The sequence below is a fragment of the Phodopus roborovskii genome, unplaced genomic scaffold (genome assembly GCF_943737965.1).
Source record: "Phodopus roborovskii unplaced genomic scaffold, PHOROB, whole genome shotgun sequence".
NCBI lineage: Eukaryota > Metazoa > Chordata > Mammalia > Rodentia > Cricetidae > Phodopus > Phodopus roborovskii.
In genome coordinates this window covers 12234582-12259807 of record NW_026125397.1, presented here as the reverse complement: position 1 = coordinate 12259807, position 25226 = coordinate 12234582, and the positions used below count along the sequence as shown (strand labels likewise).

General features: G+C 41.1%; 1 protein-coding gene across 4 annotated transcripts in view; it reads left to right on the top strand.

The window, feature by feature from the left end:
- Positions 1 to 25226, top strand: part of Tpd52l1 (TPD52 like 1) — a 304489-nt gene that overhangs the window by 70749 nt on the left and 208514 nt on the right. Inside the window, exons 4-8 of one of the 4 annotated variants that reach the window (XM_051175490.1) lie at positions 7627 to 7728; positions 11156 to 11170; positions 13125 to 13163; positions 15907 to 15967; positions 20998 to 21163. In XM_051175490.1, coding sequence (XP_051031447.1) covers positions 7627 to 7728; positions 11156 to 11170; positions 13125 to 13163; positions 15907 to 15967; positions 20998 to 21126 — 346 coding nt within the window. In that variant the 3' untranslated portion in view covers positions 21127 to 21163. Of the gene's footprint in view, positions 1 to 7626; positions 7729 to 11155; positions 11171 to 13124; positions 13164 to 15906; positions 15968 to 20997; positions 21227 to 25226 lie in introns of those variants that run through there. The other 3 variants (XM_051175489.1, XM_051175491.1, XM_051175492.1) reach the window with 3 other exon arrangements.

The following is a 25226-nucleotide window of genomic DNA, read 5'->3' as shown; positions in this document are numbered from 1 at the left end:
CAATCATGTCTGAACTACCCCATAAGGAAATTCAGACTGAGAGGCCAACTTTGAGAAAAGTTAAAGGCAGAGGTGTGTGTGTGTGTGTGTGTGTGTGTGTGTGTGTGTGTGTGTGTGTGTGTATGTGTGTGTGTGTGTGTAAGTCATTCACCCATGGTGTTATTGAAAGCTGTAGGACTAGACTTGGAGACTGATACATCCAATGACTGTGGTCTCCCTAACCTTTAGGAATGAAGTTGAACTTGAACGTTCCTGTGTAGAGAAGAGCTCCTACTATGAGGAGAGCTAAGTTGGTCAACCATATAATTTCAGGAGAAAGTCTTCCTCTAACCCTATTTGCTTTGCTGCTGAGGGGAAGTGGGGGCCCTTATTAATCATATGTTGGAAGGATGATAACAAAATGACTTCCCCCTAAATTAATTAAATCCCACTTTATTAGTGTTCATGACTCCCATTCTAGCACACATTCTATATCGTATAGGATCAAAATGTGACTGTGAGGATGATGAGCTGTGGTAGGTTGGCTGGGAAGAATTAGACTTCAAAGCACTGAAAAGCATTTCAACCTTCAGTGAATGTGTGTGATTCCCAGAGGCGATACTTTGCATAATGATTAGGCAATCATGACCTATTTAGTTTGATTTATAATGAAAAGAAAATCTATGGTATGCTAATGAAAGATCTTGGCATATTTTCTTCAGCAATAGGATACAAATTGCTATTGGATCCAATGAGGAAGAATCATTACATAATGGACTAAAATTGACTCCTTCCTTTATAGAAATAGTTGAGGAATATAGAAGCAGGACAAAGGTCATCTATGAGTATGTGTGTGAGGGTGGGGGTGGGGATGGGGGATGTTGCTCTTGTTTCTGTCTATTTTGTTCATATCTGGATTTCTTTTATTGGGTTTTAGACCTTGAGGAGGCATGGTGCAAATGGGTGGCTTAGAGCCAGTGTGCTGGTTTATGTATTCAATATTCTGCTTTGTGAACCCATGAAATTCTCCCACTAATAGACTTTCGTGCATTGTGCCACAGACCAAATGGTAGGTCCACAGAGGGTAGGCGTTAAAAAAAAAAGAATGTCTACTCCTCCATCTTTTTTGAAAAGTTCAATAACAAAGCTATGCATAAAGAAGAATACAGCCAGCATTAAACTCCTCCATCTTTTTTTGTGAAGCTCAGTAACAAAGCTATACATAAAGGAGACTACAGCCCAACCTACAGCATTTCAGAGGCTCCAAAGTACTTGAGAAGTGAGGTTCAGTTTGTGATTTTGTTTGCTCTTTGCTGGTGGGCTCCATTTCCAGGTCACCATGATCCGAATGATAATTATCTCTTTGTGAGGTGTGCTCTGTAGTTCTGCTGCATTCAAGTATCAAGGACAATTAAAACGTACTGTTAAAAGTTGTGCATACCCAAATCTGCACAGTTAGTTCTCTTTACCTTCAGTATCCTATTGTATTACCCCAAACCAGGAAGTTGATTCTTTTCTCCAGACAGAAGTGGTAAATTTATATATTAATAACCTATTTCGGATGTTATTAGAAGACAATGATCCTAACTAGTTTTGCGTGTATGTCCTTGCTGAGATGTTGAAGTGCACCCTGAAATCTCTTCCTAGGGGACAGGTATTCATGCTGTGAAGTATCTTATAAAAACAGTTGATGTTTTAGTCCTTTCTTCTAGTTATATGTAGAAAATGCTTATGTCTAAATCTGGCACTGCTTCGTCCTTTGAATAAATTGTAAATCCTGTGCTGTGTGTGACCTATCAAGGGAATTCATGTACAATGCCAGTAGAAGTCTTTTTATTTGGCTTGGGGAGGTGGTCCCCCAAAGCGAGCTCTAGAACAGGCTGTACATACTGTCCAAACAGCTCACCGGCCTGTTAAGTGCTTAACAGCTCAACCAAGCTCAACTGATATTAAGCAAAGGCTACTGTTAACTGCAGTTTAAAAATGGGAAGTTGGCCCATGTAAAAGGAAAAGAAAAAAACAAAACAAAAACCCTGCCTGTGAGTGATCTTAGGTGAATTTATACACATAAATACTTAATAGATGGTAGCTGCTATTACTATCATGGCTGATCCTTTGCCATGTTACTTGTTAGGTGGCATTTGCCTTCTTATGTGGAAGGGCTCATCCCTGCCTTCTGCTGCTGGAACCTGCTTTACCACACTGAGGCTGAACTTCCCCTCACCACCTTCACGCCACAGTTGCTAAGCATTGGAAACCTCACACTGGAAACTGCAGCAGCTCAAGTCAAGAAACTGAACTAAAAACATTTTCTTCTTTTTCCCCCCCCCCATCACCATGAGGATCTTGCTTTAGTTGATTTAGGCGCTTTTTAAGATACAGCGATGATGAACAAAATGTGTTCCCCAACCGCAGGAAGTGCAGGCAGGTCACAGAGACAGCCATCATCTGTAATCACTACACAGCAAGGCATTTTGAATGAGTTGTACAAGAGGTGGTGGGACCAGAAAAAGCAAGAACACAGACCTCATGTAGCTTGTGTCCTCAAGCTGTCTGCCACTGACTGCACAAGAGACAGCAAGCAGAGGGTATCTCCACACTGTCACCATCACCTACAGAGAACATTATGGCTACCCTGCTTTGTCAGTTATGTAAGGTCCAATGCTGTAAAGTATCTTAAGCATAAAATGAGATGTGCTAGTGGCTAGAGGCGTAACCCAGCAGTAGGATGTGTGCTTAGCATGTGTGAGCTAGAGGCGTAACCCAGCAGTAGGATGTGTGCTTAGCATGTGTGAGCTAGAGGCGTAACCCAGCAGTAGGATGTGTGCTTAGCATGTGTGAGCTAGAGGCGTAACCCAGCAGTAGGATGTGTGCTTAGCATGTGTGAGCTAGAGGCGTAACCCAGCAGTAGGATGTGTTCTTAGCATATGTGAGCTAGAGGCGTAACCCAGCAGTAGGATGTGTTCTTAGCATGTGTGAGCTAGAGGCGTAACCCAGCAGTAGGATGTGTGCTTAGCATGTGTGAGCTAGAGGCGTAACCCAGCAGTAGGATGTGTGCTTAGCATGTGTGAGCTACAGGCGTAACCCAGCAGTAGGATGTGTGCTTAGCATGTGTGAGCTAGAGGCGTAACCCAGCAGTAGGATGTGTTCTTAGCATATGTGAGCTAGAGGCGTAACCCAGCAGTAGGATGTGTTCTTAGCATGTGTGAGCTAGAGGCGTAACCCAGCAGTAGGATGTGTGCTTAGCATGTGTGAGCTAGAGGCGTAACCCAGCAGTAGGATGTGTTCTTAGCATGTGTGAGCTAGAGGTGTAACCCAGCAGTAGGATGTGTTCTTAGCATGTGTGAGCTAGAGGCGTAACCCAGCAGTAGGATGTGTGCTTAGCATGTGTGAGCTAGAGGCATTACCCAGCAGTAGGATGTGTGCTTAGCATGTGTGAGCTCCTGGGTTCAGTCTGCAGCATAATAGCCCAGGCAGACAAATAAATAGATGCTAAACTGTAGATAATATAAAAGGATTTAATTTATTAAAATGCTGCATATAGTTTTCTATTTGAGTTATAAGGTTGTATAATCAATCAGATTAGTATTTACATCTCATTATTTGACTTTACTAAAGATAGTTGTATATATGCTGTGGTTGAAAAACAATTTTAAATATCAGAAGTACGATCCAGGCCTGGATCCATGGCCTAATATAAGTGAAGTATGGGTTGGTGAGATGGTTCCGTGGATAGAAGTGCTTGCCTTCCAAGCCTGATGACCCGTGTTTGCTACCTAGAACCCACATCAAATCCAAAAGTGGTGGCTAACATCTGTAATGGAAGCACTCCCATAGAGACATGGGCTCCCACAGAGCTATGGGAGGCAGAGACAGGAAAATCTCCTGGAAGCTCTCAGGCTTCAGTACACAAAGCTATGGGGTCAGTACGAGAGACCCCGTCTCAACAAGGTAGCAGGAGAGCACAGTTCATGACCTTCACATGTACACTGTGGCACATGAGTGCACACGCACGCACACACACGCACGCACACGCGCACACACACACACCACATATAAAATAATAACAAATGGAATTAGAGTTTAACTTTAAATAGAATAAAAGGCAAACACACTTTTGGGGTCGGAGTATCAGTGCCCTGACCATTTTCAGGGCTTGGGCTCTCAGGATGTAGGTGGGAATATATTGCTCATGCATTTAAGATCCAGTTCAACCAGGACTCTGTGTAAAATGACAGGGTATGGACAATGCATCACCCCTGAGGTTCCCTTCATGTAGGCAGCGCTGTAAGTGGTGCTCCTGGGAGCCTCTCAGTGCTGAGTTCAATGACCTACTTCTCATAGGCCCTTGGTTGCTATGGTGTTGGTAATCACTTCCCACACATAACTCCCTCTCACTGCCTACCCCTTGAGGTCTTTTTTTGGTTATTGATTCTAAGCATCATGCAAAATGACTCCTTACTGTTCTTAAGAAGCAGCTGCCTAATGAAGAGGTGGGAAATGAAACACACACACCTTAGGGGTGTGTGTGTGTGTGTGTGTGTGTGTGTGTGGTTGCTTATGCACATATTCACCTGTGCATGGAGACCAGAGGACAACCTCGGGTAATGTTCCTCTTTGCGATATGGTCTCCTACACATCTTAAAACTCTTAGAATGCAGTGTTATTATTTCTCTACATGAAACTGGAGCTATAAAAAGTTGATCCAACTCACCTCAGTGTTGTCTCCAAGGTGACAGGACAGTATGGGGGAAGGAGAGGCTCCTGCTCAGTCACCATGGAGCCATGGCACTTTGACAGGCCTCCATTCATCATGTGTGAGCTGAAAGCCCTCAGATTTAACATTAAAGGCTCAGAACCCCAAATTCAATTCTCAGCATCACACATACACATGAGAAAAGGAAAAGTAAAAAACAAGATAGATTTATGGATTATTTCTCAGAAATAATCCTTAATATTAATTGAGCCATGCATAAGGCTGCACTATGAAAATAAAACTGAATAGTGGAAATAGAGATGCATTTTTCATTGTTGATCCCTAAATATTGCTAACACAAAAGTCCACAGATCTTTGTGTGTACCTACCTTCCATTATTTTTTTTTTTTGAGGGGGGTGTCTTTAAAACAGTGTAACACTGCTTACAATATGACCTTATTTCTAGCCAGTTTTACATTAAATCATTCAATTCAGAATGTCACATGTGTGTTCAAAAGATCTCTTATATCAAAATTCAAAGCCTTCTCAAACACATAGTGTTAAACTACGCAGGTCAGCTTACAGTAGGAGTAAATAATGCAGACTAATTGCAAGAAACTGCCAAAGTGGTGCCTGAATGGCATCAAAAGGAATTTTCTAGTAGCCCAACTCAGCAAAGATCGCGTTTGTCACACCATTCTCTTCCCTTTCCCTTTGCAGTGTTTTTCAGGCTACTTGAGTGGGTGTTGGGTGGACACTGAGTGCCCAGTAGATTCTTCTCTCAGACTTCCATGACTGCCTTTACTTCCCTTTCTGTGACCGCCCACCTGCTGCTTTGCTCTTTCATGCTGGCATTCACATGGCCAAGGCTTCCCAGAAGCTCCCAGGTTCTATTGAACCAAGAAAAGGTAACTTCCAGTCTTCCTCAGAGTGCAGGCTTTTTAACACTTCAAAGTAGGGTACTGACATCAACCTGACCCCTTCCTTGCCAAAGGGTTGGCATCACAAGCAGAGCAGTTAGAGCAGAGTCCTGTGCCTCAGGCTAGATGGAGCCTGACATCTTCAGGAAGTAGTAAGGCATCTGGGGAGAGGCAGAGGTAGGGTTAGTGAGGCTGAGGCCAGGTTGTGCAAAGCCTGTGCTTATGGACTTTGGTGAAGGGGGGGGGGGCGTGCAGAAAAAAGACGCACTTGATGTTTTAATGACCTTTTCTGGCTGTTGTGTTGAAGACACTGTTGGGAGAGAAGGATACAATTGGGAAGATAAGGTAGGAAATCACTGCAAGAGCCCAGGTGAGGGATGGCACCAGATGAAGCAGAGAGCAGTAGAGGCGGCGAGAAAATTGGCAGGCTCTAGTTCTGTAGTTCTGCTGTGAAAATCGAACTGAACCAGGAGGGCTTCTTGACGGATTAGATATGGAGGAAAGAATTGTTCCCTGTCCTTGCCACTCTGCGTGAGAAATTTTGCATAGGAAAAACTGTTTTTTGCCTTTTTTTTTTTTCTTTTCAGAATTGTGATTTCAGTATTAGTAGGGAGAGTCCTAAAACAAAGCTAACCCTAAATCCATAGTCCATAGTGCATGAACCTGTTTACGTACATTTTGTGCAGGTTTTCCTTACCTCTGCAAAGCCCCCATTCTGGCTTTGAATGTACTTTTTATAGATCTGGTTTCATGCTTTTTGAAAACTCTATCAGCATCCTAGAAATATAACTGGCTAGGAATTCCATTTTTTTTTTCTTGATTCACTTGTAAATGCATGCCCCTTATTTTCCTGACTTCCATGTTTAATATTTATTTTTGACTTGTGTGAGTGCATGCTTGCATGCTCTCCCGTGTGTGTGTGTGTGTGTGTGTGTGTGTGTGTGTGCGCGCGCATGCGTGTGTGCATGTATGTGTACACAAAGAACTGGCATTCTAGGAGCTTGTGAGCAGCTTCACGTGGGTGCTGCCTGATGACGTGGGTCCTCTGCAAGAGTAGTACAAGCTCCTACCACCCACTGAGCCATCTCTACAGCCCCAACATTGATTTCTTTAAGGCCAAAAGCTTTGCATCTAAATGTTTTTGAGCCCAGGTAATTTAGTGTTTAGTGTACTGCTTTGGTTTATTCTGAAGAATCGCAGCGCATGCCCTCTGGGGATCAGAAAGCTCTTAGATCTTGTGATGACTGCCATTTTCTTTCTTAATCTTTTGCATGCAGTGCCATGGTGACTGCCTTACTATTAGTAGCAAGTTGTATTTCAATATTTATATCATGTATAAATCACTTGTCACTCTGTGGTTTCACGTGGTCATAATTTTTCATAATTAAAACATACAGTCATGTGCAAAGTGTACAAAGTAAACTTATACTTTGAATATGCTGGTCTCAGACCTCTACAGAAAAAGTCACATTTTCTGGAGGGTCTTTTTTTTTTTTTTTTTTCCATTTTATCACTTTACCAGCCAGGGCTTGCAATATACAATCTGTTCTTCAGAGACATAAGTAAACTCCAAGTTAATGGTTTTTTTGTGAACTGTTTTTGAAATGTATAGGTTCACAGCTAAGAAAAAAGGAAAATAAAATTCAAAGGTCTTAATTATGGTTTGTTGTTACTTTGACATTTTTGTTTGAAATACCAGTATCTAAAAGGGATGCTGTCACTGTGTAAAAACCTTCATGACAGATTTTGTTAATGGTGATAGAATCTTTGGCTCCAAGCTGGCAAGAGACGTCAACCAGACTCCAGGATGGGGGGCTCCTTTCATGTCTCACATCCCTTGCTTCATCTTGTCTTCCTGTCATCACTTACTGTTTACTGCTCTAGTCGGCAGCGTGAACCCGGGAGAGCTGGACCTAAGTGAGGCAGACTGAAGCCTCATGCACCAGCCGACTTTATTGAGAGCATCAGGCAATTTAGACTCCATTCTTGGGCTGTGTGCTGACATGGTCCATGGTTCTCTTTTATTTCCAGGTACAAGAAAACACATGAAACACTGAGCCACGCAGGGCAGAAGGCCACAGCAGCTTTCAGTAATGTGGGAACCGCCATCAGCAAGAAGTTTGGAGATATGAGGTAAGTCACCAAAAACAAAAACAAAACAGGAACCCAGCCAAAGAGCATTGTGTATTGGTAGGGTGTTCTTTTCGTTCTTTAATGGGTAAACATGACCTTGATTGGTGACAGAGATAAATTTTCATGTTGGGATTGTTTCTGTTGGAAGGTTAGTTTAGAAGCCTTGCACCAACCTTACCCTTTCCATCAGTAAAAGTAGATGTTAGAGGGAATGAGGAGGGTTTCAGAACAATCCAGGACACAAAGAACCTGACAAAATATCTGACAAAAGCAACTTCAGGAAGAATCCATTTTGTTTCATAGTTTGAGGCTACAGTTCATCCTGGCTAGGAAGTCATGGTGAAGGGTTTGGAGGCAGTTGGTCACCTCCAGGAAGCAGAGAGAGGTGAACGCTGGCACTCTCAGTCCTGGACCTACTCTACAGGTAGTGAGTCTTCCCTCCTCAGTTTAGCCTGTCTGAAAACAGCCTTACAGACACATCTAGAGGCATGTTGCCATGGTGATTCTAAATCTAATCAGTTGACAAGGAGTATTAAGCATCACATATCTTAAATGATATAGGGAAATAGTCAGTGGAATCTGCTCTGATAAGTTATATTTTATATTTTAAAATGATACTATTTGGTTTATACTTCTGGTCTTTCTTTATTTTACCAGTATATTGACATATATTAAGAATGTATATATCTTCATTTTTAATAACAATTATCATACAGTATACAACACCAGTAAAACTTTCAAGTACCCTCCATATTATAGTTGTTAAAAGTTTACAAAGACTAGGGAGGACATGCAGATAGACTTTGGATTAACCCTAACATCCTTACTATAAAAACATGGAAAAGAGTGATGTATATGATATTTTTATTTTTTATATTATACGTGAGGGAAATGTTTCTCATAGTTATTACTGTCATATTTGTATTGTTTAAATGCCTGTCAATTTATTTTAAATTGGCCTGATGTGGCTTAGGCGATTTTTCTTTAGAAATCAATTTCATTTTTCTCTTAGAAACCAAGTTAATTTTTAAAGTGGCAAGTTTTAAGTTTCTCCTTTTCAGAAACTGCATATATATTTATGTCATTGCTGTTATTTCTCTGAAGCTTTGATACCTAGAAATAAATATTCATATCTTTGTATTTAGTTTCTTACATCAAAAGCTGTTGAATAATGTCTCATATTCATGAACCATTTTAACTAGGCATTCGTATGGAAAGAATTAATTACAGATATGTACATGAATACTCTGCATTGCTTTATCTTCATTGTTATGAATACCACATCCTCAAAACACATTGAAAGCCTTGAGAGGCAGCACATGATTTTTGTATTATTAGTTACTGCTAATTGTATTATATAGGTAGAGTTTGCAATCATATCAGTAGCATCAAACCATTTCTCTGAACAAATAATCCCTTACCAAAAAGACCCTTCTGCATATTATATATGGGGAAATATGTTTTGCCATGCTTATAAGGTTTGTTCTCTACAAATGCAGTTGACAACTTTCTCTTGAACACTAGCACCTTGCACAACACTGCCAATTAGCTTTCATCCACCTTTGCGAGTCCATATAAACATTTCCGGAACATTTAAAAAAATAAAATGCGTGCTCCTAGATTGCTCCTCTCCAAGATGGTGCTGAGAGGTGTTTGGATGGAGGCTGGGAATCTGGAAAGTGACTGCTTTGGGATGCAAGTGATCCCATCTTTAACCTGGATGGATACCCTTATTAAACATGGATGAAAGGAACATGGAGCTAAGGCTGTAACTCAGTGGTAGAGTGAGCCCTTGGCTTCCTTCAAATCACAGAAAAAGTGAGGGGAACCCAAGTAGCAATATCACTGGGGTATTATAGAGCCCCACATGTATTATGCACTCAAGTGCTAGTTTAATCTTTATTATACAACCAACTCAAGGTGGTCCTTACATGAAGGGAATCAGGATGCATCTGCAATGGGGACCCCTTGTGTCTTAAAGGTTCCTCGTGTTTCTCTAGTGAGGACCAAAGGTGGTCATGAACAGATAGTGTGTTGGTATACTGCTGTTCATATTGTGCTAAGTGTGAGACCCAATTATTAACTGCCTTTCCTCCTGTTTTTAAGTGTTTTGTTTTAGCACAATGTGTAACTCATTTCCAAGTAGTTACAGAATGCTCAATAATTACAACTTCATAGAAAGCTTCCCAGTGTTCATTGTGAAGTGGCTGGTGTTATTACTCTAGATTCATGTCTAGCAACTGTCTAGGATTCATGAGGTCTGAGGATCGAGCCTCACTGCTTTAGACAAACAAAAAGTGGCAAAAATCCTGGAAAACGTAGTATACATTTCTAGAGATTCAGATACAGTTCTGAAAACGTTTCATTAAGTTGATAAAAGTCAGAGATGTATTTCTAGGTTTTTTTTAAATCATGTATTACAAAGGTTTTAAATTTTACTCAAACAAGTAATATGTCTATGTTAAATTCCTCCAGCTTAATACACTCAAATGAGGAAATTTTCTATTTACATTTTGTTCAAACTAATGTGTCAATTTGTAAGATGATAGTAGGAAATGTTAAAATCTTTGCACAGGTATTTTGCCTTAAGCTTTCCGCTGGTCTAAAGTGTGCTATTGCCCTATACTATTCCTTACACTATAAAATTCCTCCGTGTTCCAGCACCAACTTTATGACCATGTCCAGTCTTTTTCTCCATCTGCAGATTGCATTAGTGGTGCTTACCTCACTCTTATCTTAAAGTCGCATCCATGAAGTGAACTCTGAGGAAGTGTAAACTGCTGGGTGTTGGGTTGGCTTTTATAATAACAAATTGGCTTCCTCTCAGAATTTCCCAGTGGATTTGTTCAGATGGTGAGCCACTGGGGACCAAATGTTCAGAGGAAGCACATAATATAATGGAGGCCCGCCATCCATATATCACTGTGGGGAAAGCAGCTAGAAGCAAACTTTCAACAGAGTGGCAGACAAAAAAAAAAAAAAATCTTTAAGACACATTCAAAAATTGGTGCTATCAGCTGTTGTTTCTGCACCTGTGGAGCCCAGGGGTTGAAAATATTTTTTTAATTCATCTTTATTGAGTATGTACTGATTTTTTGTGCTAAGATTCTCTAAGTAATAAGGCATAACAAATACCATATGACTTTACCCTGTCTTAAGCATCCAAGTAATAAGTATAGAACCTATATGTAAACACTAAGGCTATCCATGAAAAGAATCCTGGGATTTCCATATCCATGGGGACCTGGAACACTTCCCCTCAGCATACACAGGGAAGACAGACTGTGTAGCCAAAAGAGCAGTGAATGCAGTTACTTAACCCTTTCCTTTGAGCTCCTGCAAGAAGACATAAGTTACAAGGGGGTCATGTCTGTGCATCCTGTGCTAACTCAGCCTTGACCTTCTCTCCCATGCTGCCTGGCTGCAGGTCTCACTCTATTGGGTAAGCACACTATGTTGAGTCCATGAGGCTGTGTGAGGTCTGCAGCTGCCTCCTTGCATGCTATTCCCTTCTACCCATGGTTCTCTGCTCCCTTCACACTGTGTCACAATCAGAAAAACAAGGCCATTTTCTGTAGCATGCATGTAACCCGGAAGATGCCAATTGCACAGTGCCTAATCCACTGGGGTTGACTTAATCACACATCCATCTCACTCGTGAATCTTTCCCACCAGTTTTATTTGCTAAGCAGTCTCTTAGACCTAAATCTCCTCTGTCGGCAAAACTTCTTCCCACACTGACAGGGTCCTTAGCATTCAAAGAGGTTTAAAAAGAAAGTTGAAATTGAGAGAGTTTTTATGTTTTGTTTTGTTCTTGTTTTATTTTGGTTTTTCCAGACAGGGTTTCTCTGTATTGCTTTGGAGCCCGTCCTGGCACTCACTCTGTAGACCAGGCTAGGCTCAAACTCAGAGATCTGCCTGCAAGTGCTGGGATTAAAGGCATGAGCCAGCACAGCCTGGCTTTTATTATTATTATTATTATTATTTTAAATAAAACTTGCAGACTGTGAAACAGAGAACTGTTTCCCTCCTATCACTTTTCTCTGATTTTTCTTAACTTTGACACACCGACGTCTAAACTTCAATTTCCATATTCTGAAGTTGTAGGGAGGAAAATTACTGGAAAACACTTAGGTTAAGAAGTTAGTGGCTTCCAGTTTGAGGGCTTCAACTTAAGTCTTCTTTCTGGAGTCTTATTTTGAACTTAATCCACTCCCATCCAGATTGTTTTTAATGAAGTGAACAGATTGACGATACTGGATTTCCTGCAGTGATGTGTTTTAAATGCAATCTCTTTATATAATCTTTGGGAGGTTACAAGGACTGCCTGAATGGCTTTGTCTTTCTGGCATTTCAGTAGAAGGATGCCCATCCTGATAGCTTTAGTTGATAGTTTCCAGAATGTGTGACAGCTTTGATCCAAAAACCTGTTAGCTTCTGGAGCAGTGGTTTTCAACCTTCCTAATACTGTACCCTTTAAATATAGTTCCTCATGTCGTAGTGAACTCTAACCATAAAGTTATTTTTGTTGCTACTTCATACCTGTAATTTGGCTACTGTTATGAATGATGATTTAAGTATATGTGTTTTCTTTCTTAGATGACCCCTGTGAAGGTAATGCCTGTGAAACCATTGTTCCAACCCAAGGGGTCATGACCCACAGTTGAGAACCACTGTTCTAGGGAGAGGAGCAAGCAGAATCTATGCTTGAAATGTTGCTGGGGAGCAAGCCCTAGCCCAGGGCGATGGAACCCAGATTGTTTCCTCCATACTGCCTCACTCTAGTTCTGGGCAAAACTCAATAGACAATACCAGGCAAGGAGAAGGGAGACGATGAACTAGCTACTCTAGGATTAAGAGGATCAATCTTCTAAAATTCTCAGGCATGTTTACATTTGTACCAATTGTTCATGACAATTAGGCCAGAATGGATGTGGAAGTCTCCTCTTCCAGCTGGTGTGAGTGGATGAACCGTGATAGCCTGGCATGTGCTTCCTAGGATGCCCTACCTTAACCATTTGCACTCTTCTGGACAGATTCTGTCCAATGGAGCATTAGCATCTACCGGTTGGCTGTCCTTCCTGGGTGCAGCTCTCACTCTGACCCAGTGTGAGAACGAAGTGCAGAGCAGGGATGGGCTGGGGTACCACACCTTCTAGATTTCTTGCAAGGCCCCTGGGGAGGCCTTGGCCATGGTTCATCTATTCTCCCTTAAGCCCTTGGAAGCTGACTGTGGTCACTTACATCCAAGGAAAGCAAGCACCATCTCAGGTGGGTGGGCAGGGAAGACATCGGATATTGGAAATGGCTGTTTTAGAACTTTCAAACCAGTTTTTCCACGAACTTAAATTGTGCTGTCTTCTCCCCCCCCCCCTTTAATGTGCTTTGTCCTGAAGGTACTCCATTCGCCATTCCATAAGTATGCCTGCCATGAGGTAATGTGTACAAAATATTCACATCATATTAATGTAGAATGTATATGAAACATTTTTAATTTTTATAAGTGAGTTCCTTCTCCATTGAGAAAATAATTAGTTGATGTGCCGTGCTATGCCTCATGATTCCTTCTGTCTTCAGGAGGGAAGGTGGCCACTTGCTGTGGTCTTGGGTTTTTGACAGAAACATGACCTTAAATCCAACCCTTCCTGAGACCAGGGACAAGAACTTCACCTATCACAATCTCTATTTCTTACTGCATCTGATAAAGAACTAAGCTGCCTTGCATGGATTTATGAGGCCAAAACAAAGTAACATATCTGAAGCACTAACAGGAGCCCTGACACATTCTGAACACCTTTGCATAATTAAATGCAAACCTAGGAGGAAAAAAAGAGAAGAAAAAGAAAAGAATGGGAGAAAACAGACAGCAACATCATTAAGATGTTGAGATGAGATGTGTGCTGGAAGTTTAACAATGACAGACCACAACAATCCTGGATGGATTACTGGTGAGAAAAACCATCCAAGTTCAAGGTTGCATGGTTTAGTGGTACAGTATGATTAAAAAACAATCACCAGTGGTAATAGCCTGGAGGCACAGATTTTCATAATGGAAATGAGAAGAGGCAGGGTGTGTGAGATACAGTTCTGCCAAAGATCAATGTTACAGTCACAATAAAGCCCCTTCATTGATACCAGTGCACTGTGTTGACAGTAACAGGCTGGAACCAGGTTTGCTGCTCATCCCATGATGCTCCTGGGGGTGCTCCAGCAGCCTGGGCTGCAAACAGTGTGGGATAAGGAGCTCATGGGGCCTCTGCAACCTTCCCACACTTCAGTCAGAACTATGGCTCTCCTCTGCCTCCTAGCATTATGATTTAGAGTAATTGCAGAGGGAACTCGGTTACTTTAAATAGTATGAGACTACTGGAACCAAATACTTCTAGGGTCATTTGCAGTATCAAAAGTTTATAGTTGTACATGATGTAATTAAATTTGATTAAACAGTTCTCCAGCATGCATTCTAGTGTAATTTAATTAGAAGAATGTTTATGCTTTTCTGTCTAATGAAGTCTCTTCTACACTGGGGACATTGATTGGGAAATTTAACCACAGTGTTTGGTTTTCTGGATTTGGTAGAAATAAGATTGCTATGTTCATCTTCAGATGAATTGTTACCACGTCCATAAGACACCCTGACTGAGTAGTGCAACCCAAGGCTTGTAGCTCCTCTACTGAGCAAGTTTAAATCTGGGTATACAAAGAAGGTTTGGACAAAATGAACAAAGTTCTATCCTGTGGTCTGGAGGTCAGAGACAATCTCATCAACTTCCTGGAGTTAACTTTGAAAAGAAGTTAAGTTTACTAATCTAACATATACCCACAAACCATCCATCTTAGCTGTCTACCCACTGTAGGCCTACATAACTGATGGATGCCATGTGGGCAGGCTCAGCCAAATAAAGCCTGGAGAGAAAATGAAGTGCCACAGTATATAATTTTGAGTCACACAAATGTAATTTCACCAAGAAACAGAGGCCTTATGAAAGATTCCTCACAGGGACTTGACTAATGCTTGAGTCATATGCAAGTTATAAAGCTATGCCCTGCAATGTGACTGGAGGTACAGTTCTAGAGGGGGACTGTCAAGTCACAGGAGCAATCCTCAACAAAGCCCAAGACCTGGAGAATACATTTTATACATAGTTGCCTAGAGTCACGGCTCTTCTCACACCATACAGCCAAACCCACATCTTACAGCCACGCTCCCTTATGAAGATTCTGCAGGCCTTTCCTCTTATTTTATTATCCTCTGTCCTCAAGAAAGAGCAAATAGTTTATCAACTATGTTAAAATTTGAAATATTTGACTTGAATACAACGGCAATTGTTACTGAAATGCAACATGCCAAAATTAAGATACAGCTCTCAGCTTCTACTTCTTTAAGTGGATTTAGTGATGTCATTTGTAATGCATTGATATCAGTTGTGGTCAGGTCCAACCAAGAAAGCACCAGATGACTTAAGGCCACAGGTTGGTGGACAGATAATACAACGCAATGTTTGAATCGTTAATAAAATGCCAGTGAAGTAAGAAGGCTCTGTCTCCTAAGAAGCCGAAAAGCTAATACACACAGCTAACAAAGAAACAATGTAGAGAGCTGATGGGGGGGGGTCACTGGTGTAAAATAATGAAAACAACTTGAAGAAACGCCACTTCCTGGAATCTGTTGGTATCATTATTTTTAAGGCACAGAAAGAGAAAGCTAGGAACACTTTTTTTTTTTCTCCTTGAGCTATTTCTTGTCTGTCTTGTCTCAAACTTATGGAAATAAATTTCCAGTTTGGAAAACTCAGCATGACCTTTAGACAGGTCTTCCAGTACACACAAACAGAAAGACTGAGTTAGGAAGGGGGCAATGTTATGGCAGAAAACAATTGACAAATGTAAAATTAGCCGTCAGTTCATCGGCTCAGTGAAAATGGCTTCTGTAAGACTATAGGATTATGACAGTTGGATCCGTGCCATCTGCTGACCATTTTAGAAATATCCTATGTCTATGTTTCTGGACCTACCTGAGCAGAAATACAGTGCATTCTAGATCATAGTTGGTATAGGTGCCCAGCTGACAGCTAGCTCTGGTACAGAAGTGATACTTACAAACAAGAACTGAAAACCAAACATCATGGTTGCTAAGACACAAGGTCTTCAGAGCTGACCTCTTTCTTTTTATTTTAGGAATTCTCCTACTTTCAAATCATTTGAGGAGAGGGTTGAGACAACTGTCACAAGCCTCAAGGTACAGATGAAGTGAACTGTGTATGATTGGGTCCATTTCACGAGGACAGCTTAGTCATTACTACCATTAGTGCTGAAGGCAAGGTAGGGCCATCACCATTCTATGCAGTAAGAAGATAGGCATATGGAAAGACAGGCCTTTTCCTCCCATAGAGACTTCTAGATTTAACCAACCGTGAAGGGTATTCCTGTATCCTTAGTATTGCTTATAAACCACTCAGGGACAAATTGTTCATGAATGTGAGTTGGGTTTTCACTACTTAGTGTCATAACAGTATCCCCCCAAAAGGTGTGTGTGAGAGGACTATGGATAGAAAGTGAATAAAGTTTCTGCAATAGCTAACAGATCTTCTGGTTTGGACATTAATTAACAGAATAAAATTGGTTGTCATGTGTCATAATTCGGTCCACTGCCATGCCAGACTTATCTACTAAGTTTGTATACTAACCACAACACAGTATGGCTATCACAGAGGAAAAATTATGCAATGCCACAGAATGCATTGTTTCCTATCCTAGTAATGCATTTGATCCCTGGGTATCACTGAATTACGCCCATTCCATGGTTGGTGTTAAAATTTCATTAACTGTTTATCCATAGATGTTCATCTACATTGAGGGAGAAAAAGTAAAACAGGAAAATCTATTGATAATCAATTATTAAGAGAAACTTGTGGAAGATGCCACGTAAATAATAATGTCCTTACCTCTTGGTATATTTACTATAGTGAACATAGTCCATCCCTATATTTTACTGTTACTGAGTTCTACACATTAAAATGGTCACAATTTAGCTGCCTCCAGATGCTCACCATGTCAGTCTCACATGTACTCCACGGTAGTATCTGCCAGGGCATAAGTTAGTCCTAAACAGGTCCCAGGTGCTTCCAATGATCGGGACCTTCAGGATCTTCCCTAAAGCTGGGTCTTTCACAAGGTCTGCCTTTCAAGGCCCGTGATGAGATTTTGAACACTCCAAAATGAAGTTGTCTTTCAGGGTCAGAATTGTCTGGTGCTTGACAATTCCCCTCCTCTGAATATGTAAGGATTAATAGGGCATAAAAAAAAAGCAGCAATATAGTGTGTTGTGTGCTTGTCTCTTGCTAGAACATCCTGTATAAACGACTCAAACATCTCGGTCAGTTTCTCAACACTTGGATTCCAGCCTCATATCAGCTCATGAGTCCAAGTTCTGTTTCTTGTTAGAGGAGTACAGATGTAGGAGAAGTTGTACTTTTTTAGGTTCCTTTAGAAGTTTTTAGGTTCCTTTAGAAGGAGGAGATATGAAGAAGCCACAGATGAATAAAGAACAACCTATTTTCATTTGCTTTTAGGAAATGGGTAAGCTCATGGTTCCCATGTAAGTGTTGGTGTCACAGTCGCAGCCTCTTCCTGTTTTCTCCTCATGGCACAGAAGGCACGCACAACTAATCTCCTCCTTCAGACAGGCACATGACCACACTGTCCCCTTCAGACAGGCACCTGACCATGCTGTCCATCAGATGCCATGCTTTGTCTAGACCTCCTGAAAGCAGACTCTGTGCTTGGGCAAGGGGTCATGGCTTTAACAAGACTCACATCCCACAAGCCTGCTTATCTCCCAGTCAAAGCCTAATCCCTTTGCCCACCCAGGCAAAGAGGACATTGTCAGGTGCTGCCTGAAGCCTCCCACATCAATGAAACTTCTCGTTACTCCCTGCTGCTCAGACTAAGTAACCATACATTAAAGTGTCTTTTCTATGGCTTACTTGCTGCCATTTGCTTTGGGGTTCTAAATCTTGAAGTTTCTCTCTCAGTCTCCACTAATGGGCCTTGAGGCTATTTTCTCTTGAGGGACATAGCTCAGTAAGGAAGAATGGATGCCTCCGCGTTTCATTTCCAGGCACAAGCTCCACTTTAAGCTTGGTTTTTAAGCCCCTGACCTGGACTCAGGGTCATGTTTATGGTCTATGGAGAAAAAGTGTTCTGTGGTGAAGCAATGCCATCTCCTCAAGCAATCTGACACATACCACCGGGCATTGCTCCAAGCCAGTGTTTCTCCTTTTATATTCACTTCAATGGGCAGTGTGATAGTCCACGGAAAACTTTCCGGTTCATCATAATCAAACAGCATTTTGTGGATTTAACCATGTTCTGACTCATCATAAACAGTAACATCTGCCACGCACCCTTCCTGTAAGCCATGCAGGCTGTGGTTGCCGAGCACCTACTTCCTGATGACTACGCTACAGAATGAATCAAACCTTCAAAACTTGAAGATGCATTGGTCATGTGCATCTTTTAATGCTTTGTGTTTTCCTAGGCAGTTATCCAGAGAAATCAGTAGCCCGACTTTGCAGTTCAAATGAAATTGTCTGTAAAGAAAGATTGTAATTCTGGGGACAATGTGATAAATTCTTAGATGTAAAAATATTGTGAAGAGAAGGGTGCAAAATGGGTTTATTGTTTGTGTCTTCACTTAAGTCAAGAATCACAGTCTGATGCCCAAAGCACTACCATGAGCAGACACTAAACACGCATTACACTTATCAAATTGACTTCTTAATGCAGTTCTCTATCTTGCTATTTTGGTTTGGGAAAACAAAATACTAAAGTATAAGAGGAAACATCTGTAATTAGAGTTCACCTGACATAACAAAGTGTGATCTCTATTATTAAACAGAAGCTAGAAGAGAACTAGAATTTTTGTTTGGTTGGTTTGGCTTTTGTTTTCCAAGACAGGGTCCCACTGTGTAGCCTTGTCTGTCCTAGAATTCACTATGTGGGCCAGCCTGGTCTCTAATTCACAGAGATCCACCTACCTCTGTCTCCCTAGGATGGGGACTAAAGGTGTGTGCTTTTATACCCTGTGAGAATTCACATTTCTGAAATCCCAAAGGAACTGGTATTCTTCACACAGTAGGTTACATTCAATCAACCCTACTCGTTTCTGAGGAAACAAATGGCACCATGGAATGACACAGTTGAGGGCATTGATGTTTACCCACTTCCTCCCAGTGCTAAGATCACAGGTTTGGGGCTTCATGCCTTGAGCAGATATCCATACACTAAGGCCCCTGAGGCAGCTCATCACCTATTTTTGGATTACATATAAGCTAAAAGTGGTTTTGCATATTTGCTTGTTTAGAAAAAATTCAAGATAACATTGTGCTATATGGAATTTAAATTGTAAGACATTAGTGTCCAACCCTCCTCATCCCATGCTCTCCACGGATTAGTACTACTGGTGGCTGCTTTCTACAACAGCTCACTTTAAGTATCAGTGCTTAAGATGATCTGGTTCTAAAGTATGAAATAGTTACTCTGGCCTTTTATGTCAATCATTCTCCTGGTTAGGCATGGTAGGACAGGCCTGTAAAACCAGCTAAAGTGGGGAATTAGGCATTTGAGGTCAGCTTAACCTATGTAGAGGTATAGTCCAGTCTGGGATACATAGGAAGACTGTGGAGGAAAACAAACAAAGACATAAATAAAAGTTAATTATTTAATTTCTGATCTAAGCAATGTAGAAAAGCCAATTTAATAACTGAATTTAAGAGGTAAACGGATTTTTATGCTAGTTGAATAAAGGAGGTTTTAATCAATGAGCTGCTTTTAAACCCCAGTTAAGTTTTTATTTCTTTCCTTTTAATGTGTGCATATTTCTGCCTGTGTGTATGTCTGTACTGCAGGTACACCTGCTACTCACGTTGGTCAGAAGAGGGCTTGGAACTGAAGTTACCCATGGTTGCAGGCCGTCACATGGGTGCTAAGATCCAAAGTTGGGTCCTTTGCAAGAGCAGCATGTACTCCTAACCACTGAGCCATCTCTCTAGCCCTGTCCAGTTAGGTTTTTAAAGGGCAAGCCAGGCAGCATGGACATTGTTCCAGTACACATGTCTGTATTACTGTGGGTAGACATTATCTGTTCTTTACTGTCCCTTTTCCTGGTGGTCTTACTCATTGTAGCTGGTTAAGGAAAGGCTAGTATGGGTGTTCAGATTTGCGTTAAATATTCTGGAATATAAAACATGGATTTGAAGAGCTTCTAATGACTAATCATTCCAAGTCCTTAAGCACAGATTTAAAATGTAGGTCGACCTCGTTGTTCCTATTGAGTCAATAAACAAGGACACAAAAGTGGCCCATCATAAAGTATTCTCAGAGATTTTCCTACTTGCCTAGAAAGATACGGAATTCCTAGTGCTCAGGACCACACTAAACAACAAAAAGCCCAAACCCAAAAATGGTGGGGGCAAGGGTAGGCTGGAGAGATAAATACTTCTTGTCCTGCAGGAACTCTGATCAGAGTTCAAGTTTTAAAATTCCTGTTAAAAATGCAGGTATTAGTGACACACTTGCAATCCTAACTCTGGGAAGGTGGAGATGGGTAGATGCCTGGGGCTTTATAGCCAGCCATACCTGGAGAGTTCTAGGTCAGAGAGAGTCTCTGTCTGAAAAAGGAGGAGGTGGCCCACCTGAGGTTGTCCTGTGGCCTCCACATGTATACACACATATGTACATGTACACGTGCACACAAACATGTATCCTTAACTACATGAAGATGCATATGCATGCACAAAAAGAGATAATTATTCAAAAATTATATTGGCCACTAGTTATGTCTCAAATAGAAAACTCAAGTATAAGTCATGTAAGGATGTTTATACATTTGTTAAAGCTGGACGAATTAATCTAAGATCCAATTCTGATTTGATTACATCAATCTTTAGATGAACAGAGAGAGATGTACATCTACAGATCTGATTATATTCCTACAGGGATTAGAATCTTACATATAGAAGAGAGAAAGGGAAGAGTACTAAACATGCATAAAAACAAAGCTTGGAATCTTATCCTAGAACTGAAATGAATGACATTCTGGAACATAAAGGAAACTAATTTCTCTAACTTCATGTGCCTCTCAGGAAAAATAGTTATTTCTGAATCCAAAAGTAATTATACTTTTGACATTCTTAATTTTTAAAAAAAAAAAGTTACAAAAATGACAATGAAAAACTAACTGGATTCTTGTCCGCCTGCCTATTTCAGACGAAAGTAGGTGGGGCAAACCCCAGTGGTGGCAGTTTTGAGGAGGTCCTGAACTCCACAGCACACGCCAGCTCCCAGAATGCTTCAGGAGGCCCCCGGCAGACCACGGATGAGGAGCTGCAATGCTAGGTCCAGCCAGCCTGGGCTGCTGGCAGCAAATCTGCTCGCTCGTCTGCTGATACAAAGACCAAAATCCCACTGGGAAACCGAGTTTTGATGTTGTTACTCAAATGGCTTCTCCGAAGAGTTTAATAATATGATTTCCATTTCCATTTGTGTTGATGACAGACCACTTGACCATCACACTGCAGTATTCACTAGTGTCACCTTTTAAAATGGCCAACTGGAATGGGTTCATAATTGGTCATAATTCTCGTTTGTGTAACTCAATGTGTATTTCCCAAACATGCAGCTAGGATTAGCTTTGGTTTTTGCTTGGTCTCCATAACAATGTGCATGTCTTTGAAGGCTGAGTGATGTGCTTGCTATCAATTTGAAGATCAATAGATGGAGCCCTTTGAGACTGCCTCCAGCAGTAGGCCAAGTCACTACAAACTTCACCAAACTGCTTGTGATCTCCTTCACCTACATCAATTATGTACACTTAAGTCATTAAAATAATCAATTTTAATGATGACTGGATCTTTGATTGCTTTAGTTTACTGGGGCTGCTGATGACTTAAAGTTGGTAGCAATGATTCTATAGGGGCAACTTTAAATCAACTTCTAACCTGATGAATGGGATAGACAAGTTCTAAGACCAATTGCCATCTAAGGATGCTACAATAGTCTCTGACTCTCAAATTCCCTCCAATCCACCTAGGGCAGTAGCTACTCAGGTAAGAATATCTGAGAGAGAACTACAGGAGTTAGAATACATTTTCAATTTATATGTTGTTCCAGTATATGAAAATACACCCAGCGCCTTTCAACCAGTTTTAGCTTTAACATTATATACTCTTTTCTTCACAATGGGAACCTGCTGGTTGTTTGGTAGCAGGAATATACCAAATAGACCAATTAACTAAAATAATTCACAATTTAAAAAACCCACACATTGGACTGCTAGAGTGCTTGTCTACTAAACACATTGGACTGCTAGAGTGCTTGTTTACTAAGCAGAGTGCCGGGTTTAACTGCCCAGCAAGGAACAAACTAGGTATTATGATCCTCACCTGTAGTCTCAGTACTCAGGAGGTAAAGACAGGAGACCCATATGTTCCAGGCCATCTTCATCTACAGAGTGAGTTCAAGGAGAACTTGAAAAACTTCTGTTCAAGTTGATGTAGCATGACAATCTATCCAGACGCATACATATAACTGAAAATAAAGCTGGTTGAGGTCACATGACCTGTGAGGCCCAACACATTAGGATAGGGATCTGGGTTGTAAACTTGATCCACAGTGGGCAGGTTAGACACACAGCATTTCCAGCAGGGGGTGCTGGCACTCTCTGGCAGGAAGCCAACACTGTTTAGCTGGTATGAAGGCAGCGCCAGCTCTCCAGCCATAGTATGACAAACACTGTTTTTCGTACTCAATTTCCACTTGTCAATGAATCCCAAATGGTCAGCTTCCGTGAGCTCTCTGCTGTCTTTTGAAAACCACACTCGACACACCCAACTGTATCAGAGAAATCATTGCCTGGTACCGTAAATGAACATCTTCGTCCACCAACTTCCGTCTTACAGCTGTCTAAGGCTTACAATCTCAAAACACAGTATTCAAGTTCCATAAGAAAATATGCAAGAAAACTAACCTATTACTATCTCAAAGTTTCTAGTACACCGATCGTAGCATTTAATGCAGTCCTCAAAATTCTAAGTATCAATTTTGTTGATAAACTATATTCACTCCCGGGAGGCGCAAGGATGTGTCATTCAAGGTCATCTTTGCCCTATATTGTGAGTTTTGTGGCCAACTTATGCTACATGAGACCCACACTCAAACAACATTTCCTAAACAAAAAGTGTAAGTCAGTCACCACAAATTCTGTGTGAGGGTTTGGTGGGGGAGGGGTTGAGCTGGCACACATGCTACATAGTGTGGTCATATAGGGGTCAGAGGCACCTGTTGGAGTTGCTTCTCTCTTTCCACCATGTAGGACCTAGGGATTGAACTCAGATCTTCAGGCTTGGCAGCAGGCTCCTTTACCCACCGAGCTAGCTCACTATCCTTCATTAGTCCTTTTAATTCATATGGTAGAGGGTTTAGTTTACACCAAGTCAAACCAAAATTAACCACAAATGTCTTACCATGTTTTCTATTGTTGATGAAATACCTGGGGCTGAATTCTTTATAAGGAAAATGAGTGTATCTTATCTCTTCGTTTTGGGTGTTCAAGAACATCTCTTTGGCTTTGGAGACAGATAGCCTTATGGCTGACGGCAGAAGCTGTCACATGGTGATCCCATGGTGACCCAAAATATGAGAGAACCAGGGGCCAGTTTTTTCTTCTTCTTCTTTTTTTAAATAATACCTTCTCGAAAAACAACTTACTTCACAAGACCAGCATTAATGCTACTCAAGAGCAATGCCTTCATGACATATGTACTTTGCATTAAGTCCCAAACCTAAAGGTCCCACACTAACAACCAGGTCTCTAGAAACTGAGCCCGGACACACAAATCACATCCAATCCAGGTTTCTAGATCCCGAACCTCAATACACACACACACACACACACACACACACAGTCCAGGCCTCCAGCACATGAACCAAGACACACACATCCTGTATCTAAACCAGGCTCATTTGATTGTGTCCAACCCAGATACCCAGCACTTAAACCTGGAAACATGTATCATACCTACCAGCAGCAGCAATTCCCCCTAAAAATCATTACTCCCCACTTCTAAACTATAAGATTATATGTATAAAAATACTGAATCCAACAGCCACCTCTTTACAATTCACTGTGCAGTCACAGCACACACGGCCCACAGGCTTTGAGACAAACTGGCCTTTTCCAAACACAAGGGCACAGAGAATTATGTCACAGCTGGAGAAAATGCCAAGGTGCAAAGAGAACATGTGACCAAAAATTATGTTTCTGTTGACTTCAACCCAAGAGTAATTATTTACTCTGCATCTTAATTGCAGGGCTTTTTATTCAGAAGACCAATCTGGACAAGCTGCAAGAATCTCCCAAGGGAAAGCAAAAAACCATTCCAGTATTTGTAGATATTGCTGATGGATTCAGTAGTTATCTTTCCTTCTTGAGCTTCAGTGTAGTGGCTTTTTTTTTTTTTTTTTTTTTTTTTTTTTTTTTAATCTTCATCATAATCCCATTAAACTTACTCGTTTTTCAGAAATAAAGGTTAGGTAAAGTCTCATTGTGAACTCACTGGCCTCTTGGTAGGAAAATGATAAACTGAGATAATGATGATGTAAACAGTGTATATAGTGTGAGCCAGCAAAGGCTTCTACAACTTCAAACTGTCCTAACTTCATGAGAAACTGCAGCGGGCAGAACACTGAAAATCAAAACCCAGGTCCATGAAAAATCTCACACATTCTTGAACTGTACCTGGGGTTATTCGTGTAAATTTCCAAACCTATAAACAGAAAAGGCTCCCAAATATTAATTGTTTTCCTAGCGATCAGACTTCCAAAGACAATGTTTTCACAAGCTTTACAGTTTTCACAGTCAGAAAGTATACATGCACATGTGTTGCTTTTGCAGAGAACATGAATATTGCTCCTGCAGACTGGGTATCCATGGATACTGGAAAGTTTCCAGAGAAACGCTGCATAGGATGTTCCACACCAGCCTCAAAGGCCCCCTTCCATTAGAGGATAATCTTTCTGTTAAAGGGACAGGTCTCTTTGCTCATGCTGAATTACCAGATAGGCTTGCATGGATGTCCATCTTTTCCACACCTTTCGATGGAGTACACAACAAAAGACATGTGAAAAGGATTATTATTCCCACCAAAGAGAAATAAAAGGGAGATGTGATGTTGACAGATACTTACTTTTGGTGCAACAACTCCAAAAACACTCTTTTATCACCCATTCATAATTATTATAACTAATATATTAAATCATAAAGAAAAAGGAAAGGGGAGGGCATGTGGCACTGGAAATATTATACCCTAATTTATATCCTCAGATAACACACTAGGAAGGAGAACAGACCTGTTAGCAGTATTGGAAGTCTACAATCAGTGTACGAAACAGCAGTATTGGAAGTCTACAATCAGGGTACGAAACAACAGCATTGGAAG